The sequence below is a fragment of the Cryptomeria japonica genome, chromosome 8 (assembly GCF_030272615.1).
Source record: "Cryptomeria japonica chromosome 8, Sugi_1.0, whole genome shotgun sequence".
NCBI classification, from domain to species: Eukaryota; Viridiplantae; Streptophyta; class Pinopsida; order Cupressales; family Cupressaceae; genus Cryptomeria; species Cryptomeria japonica.
Genome location: NC_081412.1, coordinates 517,404,955 through 517,423,359, shown reverse-complemented (window position 1 = coordinate 517,423,359; position 18,405 = coordinate 517,404,955). Strand labels below are relative to the sequence as shown.

At 41.2% G+C, this 18,405-nt stretch overlaps 1 protein-coding gene across 3 annotated transcripts in view; it reads left to right on the top strand.

Annotated features, from left to right (window-relative positions):
* LOC131056045 (ribonuclease J) overlaps window positions 1-16,526 on the top strand; it is a 210,492-nt gene extending 193,966 nt beyond the window's left edge. For 2 of the 3 annotated variants that reach the window (XM_059209599.1, XM_057990359.2), the window contains 3 exons: window positions 11,678-12,150; window positions 15,232-15,608; window positions 15,950-16,526. In XM_059209599.1, coding sequence (XP_059065582.1) covers window positions 11,678-12,150; window positions 15,232-15,608; window positions 15,950-16,030 — 931 coding nt within the window. In that variant the 3' untranslated portion in view covers window positions 16,031-16,526. Of the gene's footprint in view, window positions 1-11,677; window positions 12,151-12,360; window positions 12,673-15,231; window positions 15,609-15,949 lie in introns of those variants that run through there. The other variant, XR_009358649.1, reaches the window with a different exon arrangement.
* Window positions 16,527-18,405: the final 1,879 nt, after the last annotated feature.

Sequence of the window (18,405 nt, the reverse complement as noted above, 5' to 3'; positions counted from 1 at the left end):
AACAACCGTGCGGTGATTGGTATTGGTGCATGGTTGGGAGAGATTATTTAGCAACGCCGTTCGTAATTGAGGCATCTTCTGGAGCAGGTCGTGTACCTTCATAGGCACCTCCAGTTTTAAAATTTGATTTAGTATAGCCTCCTCCGCCTCCAGTCGGCTGGAAGTACCTGCCGTACCCTTCGCTTCTCCGTCTCCGAGTCTGGGCATGTTGCTTGTCTGGCTTGGGTGCGAGTTATGGCCTGCACTTCCTCTTCTTTGGTTTCCTCGATATTGAGCAAGTTGACACTGGACTTTGGGCAGGTGGCATCTTCGTGGTCTCTCGGTCTGCACCATTTGCACAAATATTGTGTGGCCTCTCCCTTCAGGCAGTCTCGGGCGAAGTGCCCCCACTGGCTACACGCTCTGCATTGTATCATCGGTCGGCCTTTGGATTCGTATTGGATCCGGCTCCTTGTATTGTTATTGATGTTTCATCCTCCCCACCGGTTATCTCGGTAGCCTCCCGATGTTGCATTGTTGTTCGCCTGGGAGCTGCCGGTACCGCTTGATGTAGTTGGTTGTTCCTGCGTAAGCAATACTTGTTGGTTTCATGCTTTCATGTTGTATGGGCACTCCTTGATGGAGTGTCCCATCACTTGGCAAATCTCGCAGAAAGCCTTCTTTGGACAAGTACCCTTCATATGTCCTTCCTCTTTGCACTTTGTGCACCATACATCCCCTTCGGTCCGACCCGTGCTTCTCATTGCTTTAAATTCTCTCCTCATTCGCTCCATGTCTTTCTGGAGCGCTTGCACCTTTTTACTTGACTCCCCGCTGCTGCTGCTCCCTTCGGAAGAGTCATCGTCCTCATCCGATGAAGATTTATTGTTTTTCTTCTTTTTTGATGTTTTATGTTCGCTTTCCAATTCCATCGCCCTATTATAGGCATCGTCATATGATGTTGGTGGAACAATTTTCATTTTTCTACACAGGGAGGATCTCAATCCTTCCACAAACCACCGTTTCTTCAATCCATCCGCTGGTTGGCTTTCCATCTTGCCCAACAATTCCTTTAGCCTTCGGCTATATGCGTGGACGGTCTCCTTAGTACCTTGCTTGGTACCGTAGATTTTGGCTACAATTTCATTATCGTCTCTTAGCAACTGAAATTCTGCTTTAAATGCCTTCTGCAATTTCTCCCATGTGTCAATCTTAGTTTTGTCCATGTCAGAGTACCAATCGATGGCAACTCCTCTTAGCGTGGCAGGGAACTGTTGCACCCAGTCGTCATAATCGGTCGCCCCATTGGCCGACAAAATTGTTTCACATGTACGACAATGTCGTACAAGATCTTCCTTGCCATTGCCTGTGAACTTTGACAATTTCTGCTTACTTGCCATCCCACCTCTGGGTCTCACTCCTTCGATGCCACTTCCCATTCGTTGTTTGCCCTCTCGGGTGAATAACTTAAGACATAAAGAACATAATGCAGAATAATGCCGTAAATGTGAGACAAAGTGTATCAGATGTTCTATTCATCATCAGTCCATTTTACAAGTTACATTCCGAAGTATAAAAGGGTACCGAGGGGGTGCGAGCGCCAACCGTCGCACCTCAACTTCCACCCCTCGGTTGCCAACTAACCAAAACAATTACACTTAACTAATATTATTCCCGTGTACAATAATACCACCAACATCATCCCCCCCAAAAAGAAAAGTCGTCTCCAGGCGACTTACAAAAATGGAGATAATGCAACCTATACAATATATCTGAAAGACTAGGGAGGGGGCTGAGAAAGCGTCCATGAAGCAGAAGCGTGAGATGTCGGTGTCTGGGCCACCAAGCGGGCGCAGAGCTTGTACACCTGCTGAGTGCGTGCAGCCACATCTCGTTCTGCCACCAGTACCTTCTCTAAAGCTGTCTTCACCATGTGTGCGGCTTCCAGCAACTCCTCTGTGCGGGCCATCGCTGCTCGGGTCTCAGCCATCTCTGTGCGGGCCATCTCTAGCTGTGCCAACAACTGCGCCCTCTCGGCTGCCCAGGAGGCTTGCCGACTGGCCACCTCCTCCTCCAACGCTACGTGGGCAGCCTCCCTGACTGTAGACTCCTGCTGTGTACGCCTCAATGTATAGTAGGCATCCCGGTAGACCTGCTCGATCTCGCGGACAACTGTCGTCACCCGACTCTCCACAACGGGCTGACGCAGCCTCCAAGCCTGGAGCATCTCCTCTGTCTCTGCAGTCGGCCACCCCTGAGACTCAAAGTAGGTAGCAAAGGCTGTCGGGCAGCCCACCCTCATAAACTGTAAGACCTGCTCTAGCTCCACCACCACCTGCTGCACTGCTTGCGTCTGGGCGGCGGCCACCACCCGCCTACCTCTTGTCACCATATCAGCCATGTTAGCTAGATAGGTCTCAACATCCTCCCCCATCTGTGCTGAAGGCTGTGAAGTCCCTGGAGGAACGGTCAGTACTGTATCCTGCTGTGAAGGTACTGCCTCTGCCATCGAAGGTGCACCACCTCCCGGATCTTATACACTTGTTGCGTCCTCGCCCGAAAACCCTTTTCTACTACCATCTGATGCTCAAGTGCGGATTTCACCAATATTGCTTCCTTTGCCATCACAGTCCTCCTGTGCCTAACCCAAACTTGTCTGCAAAACATGTTTTGCAGTCTCAGCTTCCACCAACTACTACGCAAATGATACTGTCTCCCTAGCCAATTTGTCCTTGATAGCCACCCGAGCTGCTCTCCCGGCATCCAACTCCTGGGTACGCTGAACTAAGTCTCACGCGACTATTGCCTCCAACCTGGTGGTCAGCTCCTCCCGAGCCCTCTGTGCATCCACCAAGGCAACCTCACGTCCAGCCGAGACATACTCCGAGTTCCTCAAAGCGTACCAATCATGCCTGGAGGTGGCCACAATCCGCTGGCACAAATGCTAGGAGACACCTCAAATCCTCCATCACACTCCCCAAAGGCTAAAAACTGAACTGAATAACTCCCTGGTGTCATACAACTGCACGGACCTGCAATGCCTTCCCTCAAACTCTGTTTGTTTGCAACCTCCAAATCCGTCTCCCTCTACGGCTTATGGCGTCCCCGCCAATACTTAGCTGCAGACTTCTTTCTCACAGTACAGACAACCACAACACTTCTCGTGGTATTCTATAGCTCAAAAATAAACTGGGGGTCTGGGGGCAACGCCCCCAGCGGGGTCGAGGGGCAGCAATTTACAACCCTCAGAACCATACGAAAGTCCATGGCGCACAGCATTTCAGTGATATTTTAAGATGCCAAAAACCCTTCTTTTCCACTCTGAATTTCCAGTGTCCTGGCTTCAAACTCCAGCGAATCATTTTAAATCTGGTCGTCGTCGTCTTTTTTTTTTTTTTTTTTTTTGTGCGGCTGCTTGGTCTACCTGTGGCGTGGCTGCGTGGGATTGTGCGGACTTGGTCTATTTTTCCGTTTGTGGCTGCTGCGTGTAACCCTTGTTGTGCGTGTTGTGTGATCGGGCCGTGCGGTGTGTGGTCGAGCCGTGCGGTGCGTCTTCCTCTCCCTTTATTCCTGGCTGTGCGATGATGTGCCTTCGACGGTGTTTGGCGTTGTGCGGCTTCTATGTTGCACGGGGGTGTTTTATCCTTCGTCGGCGGTGTTTTAATCTTCCGCGGCTGCTTGCGATGACCACCTTCGGTGGCCCCACCGTCGATGTGATCACCGCACGATGGTTCCACTGTCGGTGGTCCCACCGCACGGTGGTGTCACCGTCGGTGGTCCCACCGCACGATGGTTCCACCGTCGGTGGCTCCACCGCACGATGGTTCCACCGTCGGTGGCTCCACCGTCGGTGGTGCCATCGTTCGGTCGTCGTCTCACGTTCAATATTGGCCTTTGCCTCCCGTAATCTCTCCTTCTCCGTACTGGGGTCGGGATAAGTGGCTTTTTCCGTCTGGGCGCGGGTGATCGCCAGTACTTCTTTCTCGCTAGTCTTCTCAGCCTTCTCAATGTTGAGGAGATTAACCCCTGCTTGCAGGCAATTTGCATCCTCATGGTCGCCTGGCCCACACCAACGGCAGAGGTGTTGAGGGGTGGCTTCCTTCGTGCAATCACGGGCGAAGTGCCCCCACTGATTACAGGCCCTACATTGGATAATTAGCCGGCCCTTGGTGTCATACTGGATACGGCTTCCGTTATTGGTATTGTTGCTATTCCTTCTGCCGCCGCGTCTGTTGTCCCGATATCCTCCAGATGATGCCGTTGTGTTAGTATGTTGGCTAGTACCCGCTGGTGCGGATGTTGTGGCCTGCTCCGTGAACATCACCTGGTTCATTTGCGTACATCGGGTTTTCATGTTGTATGGGCACTCCTTGGTGGAGTGTCCCATCACTTGGCAAATCTCACAAAATGCCTTCTTTTGGCAAGTACCCTTTGTGTGCCCTTCCTCTTTGCACTCAGTGCACCATATGTCCCCTTCGTTCCGACCAATGCTTCTCATTATTTTGAATTCCTTTCTCATTCGCTCCATGTCTTTCTGGAGCGCTTGCACCCGTTTGCCAGCCTCGTCGTGGCTGCTACTATCCTGTGAAAAGTCATCGTCCTCGGATGAGGATTTATTACTTTTCTTCTTCTTTGATGTTTTGTGTTCGCTCTCCAGGTCCATCGCCCTATTATAAGCGTCGTCATATGACGTTGGGGGTACAATTTTCATCTTCCTCTGTAGGGAAGATTTCAACCCTTCAACGAACCATCGTTTCTTCAATCCATCTGCGGGTTAGCTTTCCATTTTACCCAAGAGTTCTTTCAGCCTCCGACTGTATGCCCGTACTGTCTCCCTGGTACCTTGTTTGGTACTGTATATCTCCGTTACAATTTCATTGTCATCACGGAGCAACCGAAACTCCCCTGTGAATTCCTTCTGTAGGTTAGCCCACGTGGCCACTTTTTGCTTGTCCACATCGGAGTACCAATCTATGGCAACTCCTCGTAACGTGGCTGGGAACTGCTGTACCCAGTCATCCTGGTCTGTTACTCCGTTGGCGGACCAAATGGTTTCACATGTACGACAGTGCCGTAAGGGGTCTTCCTTGCCCTCCCCTGTGAACTTTGGCAATTTTTGTTTACTCATCATCCCACCGCTGGGTCTCGCTCCTCCAATTCCTTGTGTGCTTGTACTTGGTGATCCTCCGCCTCCTGCAACTGAACCTCCACTCGTGGGTCCTCCGGAAAAAGTTGCTGGCACCGAACCAAACAAATTGCCTCTCGTACAGTACCCTTGTGCTCCCTCAGCACCTTCGGTCGTACCGTCACCTTCCGTTGTCTCCCTCCGGTTGTCCTCCGAAATGGACAAATTCTTTAGCAAGTCTCTAGTAGCATCAATTAGGTTTAGATTTCGCCTTGTTTGTTCCACCAACTCTTCGCGGCTTCTTACCCTACGGTGGTATTCTGGCGAACTGTAGAGTTCTCCTTTGGCACCCTCCGTGACTCCTTTTGGCAGCCCTACAACAGTGTAGACAGTGTAGTTCTCTCCGTCTATCTCTGCCTCCGCAACCTCCGTGACACCTCCTGGGTTCCCTTCGGGCAACCCCTCGGTCGGTCGTCCCTCGGCAAGCTGCCTTAGCCTACGCCTTCGTTCTATCTGTTGTCTGAGATTCAACGCGGTTTGTGCCACTTCCCATTCGTCACTCTGTATCTTTTTATTTTTGTCCTTATTTAGTCTATTGGGCATAAGTCACTTCCATACACAGCAAACACACGCCATGTACACAAAAAAAACTTTTATTATTTTTATTTTTATTTTGCCTTTCGGCCACAATTTATATCAGCAGTGTGTCGGGATTATTACAAGGTTCAATTTCCTCCTGGCCTGGCGCCATCTCGTTCCGTTTCCTGTCAGCTGTTCTCTTCGTAGCGTTGCAGGATTTGTTGTCGTCGCTCTTCCTGGGCAATCTCCTCCAAGTGGGCTTGTTGTGCCAGCAATGCCTGTGCAAGCAACCGGGGGAGGTGGTTCATCAACCTGTTTACTGCCGGGCTAACCTCTAGCGCTGTCCACACGGCACTTGGTGGGATTTCTGCCTCCGCCGCCTCTTGTCGGACGTAGGTCTGAATGGCTACCTGGAGCAAAATTGAAAATTCTCGCGTTGCTGTGTCTTCTCCTGTGTAAAGTTCTGTCCGCACGTCGTCGGCCTCCGGGTTTACTTCACCAATGGGTAGGCCCATTGTGTCTGTGCGCCATCCGTGTCTTCCGTTCCCGAGTTCGTCTAGGCAAAGGCGCCAAATGTTTGCCCTCTCGGGTGAATAACTTAAGACATAAAGAACATAACGCAGAATAATGTCGTAAATGTGAGACAAAGTGTATCAGATGTTCTATTCATCATCAGTCCATTTTACAAGTTACATTCCGAAGTATAAAAGGGTACCGAGGGGGTGCGAGCGCCAACCGTCGCACCGCAACTTCCACCCCTCGGTTGCCAACTAACCAAAACAATTACACTTAACTAATATTATTCCCGTGTACAATAATACCGCCAACATTCGTCACTTTGTATCTTTTTATTTTTGTCCTTTTTTAGTATATTGGGCATAAATCACTTCCGTACATAGCAAGCACACATTATGTACATAAAACAAAAAAAGCTTTTATTTTTCCCTTTCGGCCACAATTCATGTCAATATTGTGTCGGGATTATTACAGTATTTCTTTATTCCTCCCGTAGGGATTCAGGTGTTAGTTTCCCCTGCGGCGTCTTTCATCACGCTCTTCTTCCCATCACCGGTTGTTTTCCTCATAATTACGGAGAACTTGCTGTCGTCTCTGTTCTCGCTCAATCTCCTCCCTTCGGTGCTGGTGAGCGAGGGATGCTTGGGCCAGGAGACAAGGGAGTTGGTGCAACAGTCTGTTTGCCGCTGGACTGACGTTGAGAGCGTCCCACACTGCACCCTGCAGTACTTCTTCCCGTGTCACCTCTCTCCACACGAAGGTTTCTATAGCCACCTGGAACCGGATTACGAAGTCTCTCGTCAATGCATCCTCTCCTTCATAGAATTCATTTAGTCGCTCATCACCCTCATCGACGATGTTCTCGCGGATAGGTTGACCCATTTATCCTTCAGCCATGTATGCCCGGATTAGACCTGGCAATGGCGCCAGATGTTTCACCTATGGAAACTATTTCAGAGACATAAGAAGTAAATGCATAGTACAAAATAAGAGATGCTAGTATGCCATAAGATAAGTGTTATAACTACAAAGAACAAGTATATTTTCCTTCATATAGTCTCCAGTTACAATGATGATTTCCCGAGGGAACAAGATACAATATATAATACCCAAGGGGGTACGACCAACCGTCACGTCCAACTGCCCTTCGGGTGAACTAACTGACTCCCATAACACACAATTACCGATGATGACGCAACATAATGACGACACTATAACATAATTGATTATTCCCGACTACATGGATGGCATAGATGGAACAAAACATTGATCAGTGCACCAAAAATTAGGATAATACTATGTGAGACAGAAACTCACAACAAACTTAATAAAAATTGAACCACTTACAATCATGGAGAAATGATATATGCTGTTGTGGAACAACATTTGTTGATTGGTAGTACTATCCATTGATCTTCTATCAGGCTCAAGCATAAGCAGCTGACATACATCTTGGACCCCAAGGATGATGCTTGACCAATAATTGGATTGGAAAACAAAAGAATCGAAGACATAATCAGCGGATGTTGATGGAGGGACATGTCCAGTGAACACCAGTTATTGATTACTGAAATGACCAGTGACTGACAATAAACATGCTCTTGGTGAGCATTCCACAAGAAGTAAATAAAACATTAGTGAGTTTAAAGGAATTAATGAATGAAAAAGTGACAGTTGGCATGGAAAAATAAAATATACTATAAATTAAATGAGAATTAAATCACTAACTCATTGTGGGTTTATAGTGTGATTTCAATGGTCCACATAGATACCTTGAAAAACAGTGTGTTTGGCTGGCCAGAGATGGGAAGAATCCTAAAAAATGTCATATGTAGAAGAAGCCATAGATGAATCCATAGAAGCAAATACCATCACCATTGGCCCAGAGAATGGGTCAAAGAAATCTATCTTTCTATGTTCAACATAATGCCTTTATGGGTCTTGTATTTTTGAATGCTCGATTTTCTATAGCTTTTTTGACATTTTATTACTAGACAATCTTGTTATGTGAAAAATATTAAGTACACGTATCACATAGTAGAATTCTGCTAGTCTACATCCCCCAACTATCCTATTTATTCCCAAAACTCTTCTTATACCTCTGATTTTTGTTCATCCTCTTCCCTTATTTATATCAAGTTCTCAGAACGGATCAACAGTGATTACAAAAGATGCCAAATCTAAGGCAGAAAACAAAAGTACAAGAATATTTATATATAGCCGACAATCGTTTTTGAAGTGGCCAAAAGAGTACAGTAATATGTGGATATAAAGTGTGAAGTGAGCCACTATCCCTTCTACGTGATCATCCTAAGTCCATGTTCCTAGCACTAGGAACACATGCTAGTGATCTTTGTTAGAGTCATCTGGGTAGAATCCAAAGATCAGATGATATAACATCCCACAGTGGATTTGATCTCATTTTTTCCTTTGACCTGTTACTGCAGGTTTCACCATGACTTGAGAATTATTGATGACGACTCTGGATGTCTAGTCTTCCTTCAAGGGATAGAATTTAACTCTGGGTAAACTGAAATTATTAGGATCCTGAAGATATACTATCATTCCTTCTAGGCTTCTAGCACCCTAGTCACAAAATCTTGATTTTATGTTTTTCTAAAGATTTTTATATCTTGATCTAGGATTGCTCTATAGTCATCAGCATGGTTTTGGAAAGGGTATCTAGAAAATTATACACTATTAACTATCTCTAAAGAACAAAATCTGAGGATACTTGACATGTGTTGCCTTGTCCATCAAAAACACTTGTTACTTGCATAATGACAACATCAAAGAGATAATGTACCTTAATATAAACATCTCGGCTCTGCCTTTATCGACCAAAAAAATATAATTAAAAGGAAATATTAAAAGTCATTTTGTTAAAGTGTTTTAATGAAATATTTTAAGTGGGATGTTCCAAGGGAAAATATAAAAAAAGGAATTGGGAGCGCATTTGGGCATGCTTGTTTATTTTTCTCTATGGTGGATTTGGAGCAAAACCCTAGGATGAAAACCCTAAGGGAAATCAGTTTCAATGGTGCAATATATTTCCTACCTGATTGCAGGTGGAATCATATAGGTTTCATGCTTGGATTAAACGTTTGGTTAATTTGTGAAGTCTTGCAAGCAAGACAAATTATTAGAATTTTATGCAAAGATTTACAGGAGAGATGGATGATGTATTTGGAAGATTGTGTGGGTGTGAAAAATAGCTTTGGCTGGGAATTGATCCTTTTCTTACTGGGCATGGAGTTGGAGCAGATTAAGAAATATTGCTGGCTGCCATTGAAAACCTAACTCGGAGTGGGAAAAGAGAAACAGGTTGATGGATTTGTAGGGCCACATAGTTGAAGAAATTGAAGCTCATGTGGAATTTAGAGCCTTTTTAGGGGGCTGGCACAGGTCTGAGGTAGTCATTTAGCTGACACAACTTATTCCAGATTGTGGTGTGAGGAACAGATTGAAAGGCTTTTGCACCTCAAAAGGTGGCGTTGGAAATTGTTGTTGATCCCAAGAGGATGTGTGAGCTGCTGAGCACCATTATTGGTGTTTGCTGAGTACGGTGTTGGCATTTGGAGACCCATCACTTTGTGGGTATTAGCAGCAATATATGAGGTTGAGTGCTTGGCATTCACAGCAGAAATATGGTTTCATTTTGCAAGTATGTTAAATGTTATACTTTAAATATTTGATGGATATGAATTTCTATAGCAAGGATTCGTATTGCATAAACTCTATCAATTTATTAAAGCAGTAGCATTCTTACATTTCACAAAACTATATTGCACTTAAACCATTTGACAAAATACTTTTCACTAAATATTGGAGGAAGTGCAAATTTTTTTGGCATGGGATCTTAGTTTCAGTAAACCAAAAGTACAAATTTAATTCAATTAATAGGGGTTTTAAATAGGAAAAACTTAGGAAACCTAAAATGCTGGAATATTTATTAAAAAGTGAGGAAAATACTGCTTCTGTTATTTCAAGCCAGATAATAGGAATGAAGCTTACTTTTCTATCCAGCACAGACCAAAATATATAACTTTTTAAAACCAAAGTCAGGGTTTAAGGGCAGCAGCCCCCGTCAAAAGGCAGCACTCTTGGCGTATTCCTTTTCACAATACAAGATGAGTTTGAGGAGTGGAGCCCTCACCTTTAAACCTAATTCAGGCCTTTTGGGCCACAAGGACCTTATGGTGCATGTCATTTTTCTTAATTTTATTAGTGGTCTTCCTCTCTTCCTCTATTGATGATCACCAAAAAGGAGCTGCTTTTGTGGTGTATTTTGGGAGGGTAAGTTCCAATAGTTGCCATGGTGCATGGTCCATGGTAGTCTCCAGCAGTGACCTTGGGCTAGGGTGCAGCAGGTTTGGCAGGCCCTCGTTAAAGGTTTAGGGTTAGGGTTTTCTTGGGGCAAGAGGGGATTTACATTTTTTTAAGTTCCAAGGTTTGTTTTAAGGAGAACAGAGGAAGTCCTACCAACCTTGAGACAGTCAAAGGATGTTTGGACATTCCTCGGACATCTTGGGGATGGCAAGGCATCCTTGCATGTGCACAGTTGTCTTGGTGATAAGCCCCTATGGGCTCTAGATGCAAGAGATGATGAGTGGATGTATCATCCCCATCCCACTGCTATTGGGACATGCCTACTCCAGGGAACATCTCTAAAACCTTAGTTGACATTAGCATGTAAAAGTAAAACAGTTTCAATCTTGTGAACTAAATTGCAATTAATTGTGTAGAAAATGCTTAATAGAGAACACAACAGCTACATTCTAAAAAATAACCTAATATTCAAATGATAGCAGATATAAACGCATGAAGGGCTGAAGGAAAAATCCGAAAGTATATGTTATTGTAAATAATCTACATAGAGAAGCAGACAAACATCAGCATCGTTTGTGTTCCTAAATCAGCCAAATGCACAGGTGGAGGTATCTTTCCTTGCCTTGCAAAAATAAGTTATGCTATTAACCCCATTAACAGCAGCTAATATGTGCAAATGTGTGCTGCTACTTGTTATTAGAATGATATACCTAGTAGTGGTTGAAGGATGCAGTTTGCCGGCATTTGAGGGATTAACAAAAACTAGATCTACAATGTTTCCAGATCATGTGACTATTGGTTCCAGTAACATTGCATTCTACCAATGCAAATATTCTTAGAAGATGAAAATCACATATCTAAAGTAAGAGATGCAGTTCACTTGATAGAGCTAGAGTCAAAACTTAATAATGGGAGTCAGATTAACCTTTTTTAAGTAAGCTTCTATTCATGTTTTGTGGCAGTTTATATGATAATAGGCTATTTTCAGGCCTTCGGAAGAAGTGGGGGTTAAATAGTTAAGAGGCATAAGACTAACACCTTGTTTATAGATTATTTTGAACTTCCCTTTACTTTTAAACTTTAGATCGTAGCAAACACATTGTTTGTAGTGCTCTATTCAGATATTTACTGATTCTAATTGTGTTGCAGTGTGGAAGTTATGCGGCCTCAGAAAACCCATTTGGACTCAGCTGGCAATCGAGAATCTGAATCACAGGCACTGCTAAAAGGAAAAATACGCATCACAACTCGTTGCTTATGGGTTGATAATGGAAAACTTCTGGATGCATTACAGAAGGCTGCACATGCAGCATTAGAAAGCTGCCCGCCAAATTGTCCACTTGCTCATGTAGAGTACACCATGTCTACAGTAATGAGGAAGGTTGTCAGGAAGTACAATAATAGAAGACCAGAAGTAATTGTAATGGCTGTGGATAATATTACCGACATTACTCCCAACAATACAAAGCTAAAAGGATCCACAAAAGGTCCAAACGTGCATCAAGACTTGAAGAATCTTCTATCAGTAATTTCTTCCCATGATAAGTACAAACTAGGTACTACAATCAGCGATGTGACAGATGCAGTGGTGATAAGTTCCCACATGAAAGATGACAATAAAGGTGAAAAAACATTATATTATTGTTTTCTTTTTGAGTACAGATTTTGCTGTCCTTAATTGAAATGACAATGTATGGCATACTCTAAGTATATATAAGAATTAAGTTATCCTAGAAGTTATGCTTTCTGTTGCTTTGATGTTCAATGTTGGGAGTGCTGAAATGCATACTGTGAGTTGGATCCTAAAAAGTAAATAAATATGTTTTGTCCAGGACTTTACATATCACACTACTTCAGCATTTTCAGAACACCTTCGTTTTGCTTTCCACTGTCAACAGCAACATCGCTAATAGTAGGGAAAAGGGAATCTGACATTGCCATTAACCGTTTTCAGATTTTTATTTTTTTCAAAAATGCATGGTAAACCAGATTTACAATGTCAAATTTCGAGTTTGTATTATCTATATTTGTTCATTGTTGGCAATTAGTAGACCTTTGTCTAGCTTTGGAATAAAGAAAATTAATGCTCATTGGTGGCTAAGAACTGTACGAACTACAAACACAGAACATACACCAGTAAACAGGTACAAAATATATAATCTCATAAGAAATAAATGTATGAGTTTACAGCTTATAAATAGTCCTTTTAAAATGTAATTTCGTCAAACTGTTTGTTTGCATGTATGGAGTCATGTTTTTAATGTTTGTTTGCAAAGGCTGATCGTTCTTATTGCAGATTTGTGTTTCAAGAAATGCCAAGATTTCCAAGTTCAAGATACATCCATTTCCATGCATTCAATGTACCAATATGATGCAAACTTTACTTAAACAAATTACTGAAATAAAATCAGAATAATACTCAAGTCAGAAATACATGGAGCATATTTTATTTTCTGACCTTTCATTGCAAAACCCATCTGTAGATGGATATATATAGAACTCAAAAAACATTATTCAGCAGATATATTTCAAATTCCAATTCTGGGAAAGTTATGGAAGCAAGCAGAAATGCAAAGCAATCACTTTACAATATATAAGAAATCTGGAAATGATATAGAAGCAAATAGAGATCATGCCCATGTCCAAGAATGCTCCATGCCCTTCATTCACCCTTTACGTCCAAGATGGTATTACCACATCCAACAATAGAAGTGCCCAAACTGAAATCTGATTCCTCAAACCCTGGAGCTTAGCAAAGCATAACTCAGCAAGAATTTGAAGGAAACCTTGAATCAACATACTGTTGAACAAATCTTCATGCCATGTCCCAGAAAAAGCTTAGAAAATCAATGCCCAGTCAAGAGATGCATCATTTATCTTCCAGAAAAGAGGTTCATGACTTTGAAGCTGCGCTAGGCCTGGTTTGCAAATCAACCAGATATTTGGCACTTACAAACCCACGAGTTCCTCATACAAACTCTAGCTTCCTAATTGCCTTGTCTTTCTTTATTGATTCATGGCATCTAAGCATAATGAAGGTTATATAATATTCATCCAAGGAAAATAATATTTCCTCTCAAGTTTGGCATCCACGCATATTTACCTTTAGGCGGCTAGCATAAGGATATTTAAATCTTCATTGAAGACCCTCCATATGGTGCCCATCTTGAAGAGAAATAAATTAAGCAAAATCTCCAATAAACTCTGCAAATTATCTCTGAAAGAGACTTCACAATTTGGAAAATCTGTAACACTGAGTGCACTATGAAATACTTAAATAATATCTCTGACAAACTGGCTAGGGTAGAATTGTTGCACTACCGAATCCAGCTGCGAAATCTGAGAGACTCCGCCAAAATCACCAGCTAGGAAGGAATCTTTCTTCACCGAAATTGACTTTCCTAAAAGGGTTTTCATCCTCTAGAGGTTGAGATGAAACAAGTCCAAACTCCAAAACCACAAGGGTTTCAATCAGAGAAATGGAATAAATTCAACATACCAAATGACCTCTCAAACCTTTTAGTTATAAGTTTTTCAGGGAACTTTCTAAAAACTCCATTATAAAATCACTATATTAATTTAAACTCTCTTTTAGCTCTGAAAATAACCTTTTCATTAAAATAATGACCATTTGACACACAAGGTCCTTGTTTTATGCATCCAAGATTTAAAACTCTGTGCCTCGGTTCTGATGAACTATCACACTAAGGTGCATTTTAAACATTTTAATTAATTTTTAGCAGCTTTAGTAAAAGAAATAATAATAAGCCATAATGCACCAATTTAGCAAAAATTGTTGAAATGCATTGGAATCAAAATCTTATCACACTTGAGTAATCCCAACGGAGAATAATGACAAATGGAGCTGACTGGATGACTTACTATAAGTAGATGGCCTCTCCAAGATTCTTAGAGAGCACACCAAAAGTCAGAAATCACCCCAGAAAGTGGCATAAAATACTAAACCATCTGAACTCATTGGTAACATCAAAATACCCCTTTGATCAAGCTGACACAAACCTAGAAAGTCAGTTCCAGCTGCACTGCAAGAGCACCTGAAAATGGAGACATTACATATATCGTACAAATAATGGAAATAAGGTGAAAGCTAAGAATACCGATACAATTGACATAAAATGGATCAGCAGCAAGAAAAAGCTGCCACTTTATGTTTTCCTAAATGGATCACTAATTATAAGGAAAATTATAGAAGATAGGCTTTGCAAAGGATAAACACAAATTTGTTGTGCATTGAAATATTTTTGTGATATTCCCTTCTATTTATCTTCTAGACATGATTTATTGGAAATTTAACAGTCTGAACTCTAAAGTGTACTGAAATAAAAATTCAAGATATGCAAAAAATGTCATTTAAAAAAATTGCGAATTGTGAGATGAAATTACTATAGCCATATATACAATGTACTGATATTTATGTTCCTTATATTGTAGTTTTTTCTTTAATATTTGCTATACGTGCTTATCAACTGCAACTATTTTTTAATTCCGATAACATTTTGCTTAGACTTTGCTCCCTCCTCATCTTGTCTACATTTACACTTACACTATTTAATCAGTATATAATAATCTGATCTCTAGGATGCCTCAGATAAATACAAAAAATTTCAATTGTTCTTATTGTTCTCAAACTTGGAAATGGTGAGTTGAAGTTATGAAATTTATTTGAAACAAAATTGCTGCAGGTACACCTGAAACATCAACAGAAGCAAGATATTATAAAGATCAGGTTGATAGAATATCTTCATCCATGCCTCCTATAATATTAGACAATTCTTCCAAAGTTGGAGATGAGAAATGGAGTGCTGAATTTTCTTATCAATCCACTGAAAGTTTGAGTGCATCAGTGACAGTTCACTCTCCAGCTAAGAAACGGAACAAATGGAAGCGAAATGAAACTTTGTTGCTTATTGAAATACGAGGGAATATGGATACTCAATTCAAAACAGAGAAGGCAAAGGTCCTCTGGGAAGAGGTCTCAAAGACTTTGTTGGAACATGGAATTGAGCGTGGTCCAGACCAGTGCAAATCTCTCTGGCAATCTCTAGTGAAGAAACATGAGGTTAGGCATCAAACCTTATGATCCTTCACTCTCTTCCCTTCCCACTTGTGGTTATGCTTTCCAGATATTACATTAAAATTTGACCCTTGCAAGCAATTTATGATCATCCTAAATGTTTTTTTAATGATTTTACCAAAATTCATCATTTGTGCTCATGTTTACTTCCTGTTTTTTAGTATTTGTAGTTAAGAAGTCAAATAATATTTTTAATAGTTTATATCCGTCTTGTCAATTCAATTCTCCTCTTAGAGGATCAGCCATTCCTAGGTACTTGTATAAAGACTTATACTTTTCATCCTATTTCATAAACTGAAGTGTCGTTTTAAATTTGAAATGCACAGAGCATTCTTCAAGGTGAGCAGAGCAAAAAAAAATGGCCATTCTTCAGTGACATGGATAAGATCTTATCAAATCAATCATGAACGACATGAAAGAAGTACTTTTCTGAGGGCCTCCTACCTTAAAGATCACTGCATGTTCATTTTATTAGAGAGACAATTAAAAGCATTTTGTGCTGAACGTACACATAAGAAGTGGTTACTTGTGTTGAACCCAAATCGACAAATGCTCCATACCTGGCTGTATAAAATATCTGCTGGATGTATCTTCCATTATTTGACTGTTCGATCCCTCTTAGTAGTTTGTATCATCTACAATTCACAAAATTATCCATTAAGCCTTTTAGTTTCCATGTTTTTGTAAGTGGGAAGTGTCCACAAAATATGCTTTAATTTAAATGGTGCCACAACAAACAAAACACAGCAGATTAAATTCTGCTTGGATAGCGACATTAGAAGAAAATGGTTGCTGTCATGGACTTGTATATCATCAAAATTTGATGCAAAGAAATCTTTGGGATTCCCATGGCCTAATAAATTGGGCTCCTTGATTCAATAATCTGAAAATAGTTCTTTCGAACAGTTTCTTTCCAAGTAACATAATTCTCTTACTTTATCTGATCAAAATGAGCGTAGCATAAAGTGATTCTTCTATATAGTTATACTTTGTAACAAATCATTATTTATTATTTATGTAGTCATTATCTTTTTTCAGTTAAATAAAATACACTTTAATATTGAAGCCATTTTGTCTTCCGCAATCCTAATTTACACTGTAAGCGTCATGGAGTTTACATTACATTTTGGGAGTGTTTATTTTCTAGTCTTAACATGCATATTATTGTCAGTTGGAGCAGATGCACTTTTATATTTTGTTTAGAACTTCACTTAATTTACAACGAATGTTTGGAATGAAATTGTAAGAAATACCCAATTTTGGGGGAATTGACATACAGACCATACAACTAGAGGTGTGCGTTATGAAAACTCCAAACTAATGAAATAATTAGTAGCACTGGTTCATGTCTTATGTGCATCTGAATGTAGTGCAGTTTACAACGTTTCAATCAAAGATTGAAAAAAAAAATTATACAGTGTAAAATAACTTCCTTTTATGTTATCTAATTAGTAAATATTTGATGGAGAAAGTTAGATTAAATTAATTAATTTGATATATATTTCAAATGGAGCATGATTTATAACAATATAAAGAGAATGATTTCTTTATAAAGAACAGTAAAGAACTTGATTTACATTTTATCGGAGGAACAGATGAACAAGTAGAACACATAGGTGTAAGGTTGAAAGCTTATCATGGAAGAGAAGAATTTAGAGGCACAGAAATTCATCATGAAACATCATAGCTTTCAAATTAGTAAGTCAATTAATATCTTATAGGACTCTTGTGCACCAAAAGCTATTGTTTTAAGGTTACTCCTTTAAAATCTTAAGGAGGTCTAAGGTTTTTTTTCCCTTTCTCATTTGCTTACGTGTGTTATGGGTCTCATTTTCCTATTATAGATTGCAAAATGTGTACTTAGCAATAGATACCATAGTGCGGTGGCAAGTTATTTAACATGAGTTGTGCATGCATTGTGTCTTGTGTTATTGTTAGGACTTTTTTTTTTCATAGTTCATGGGTGGTGATTTTAATCATAGTTGGACTACTCACGACTCGGCTCGACTCGGCTCGACTCGCCAAGCCCCTAGGAAAAAAAACTCTACAAAAACTCGGCAAAACTCGGCAACTTAAATACACACTTAAATTTAATGAGAAGATGCATCCAATGAGTCAATAAATGATAAAACAAAAGAAACAAGCTGATTCTAGATATATTTAAATACAAAGTGTCTACAAAATCGCATCCTCATGAGGAATGCTGATGGCCGGAAGCCTGGAAGCAAAATAGTAAATAGTTTTTGTAAAACCAAAAGTAAATACATCATTACAAATTACAATTACAACTTCCTCTTCCCAGCTCTAGCAAAAACTAGGGGAGAGGTAAAACTAGAAGGTCTAGTCCTAGAAATCTACAGTGGGCGTGACTGTGCCTCCTTGCTCGGTATGGTTGGCTCATCCTCCATCCTGGATGGTTGGCATTGGAAATGACTCCTCATTCCTCATCCTCTTCCTCCTCAATGTCATCTAGCGTGAAACCAAATCCACACCCCCCCCCCAATAGCCTGCCTCTCCAAATCAGTGATGTCATCCTCAGAAAACAATGGAGGTTGCTTCTGTGATGTCCAATCAATGTAAGGATCTATAGCATCCAAGTCAAGTGGACCGTGTGCTACTTCCTCTACCTTCCTTACGTGCAATCGAAGATTATATTGCACAAAGACAAGGTCATTGAGGCATTTTTGAGCTAACTTCCTCCTCTTTTTTGTGTTGATGGCTTCAAACAAGCTCTAATTGCACTCACAACTGGATGAACTACAAGGTTGACATAAGATTCTGA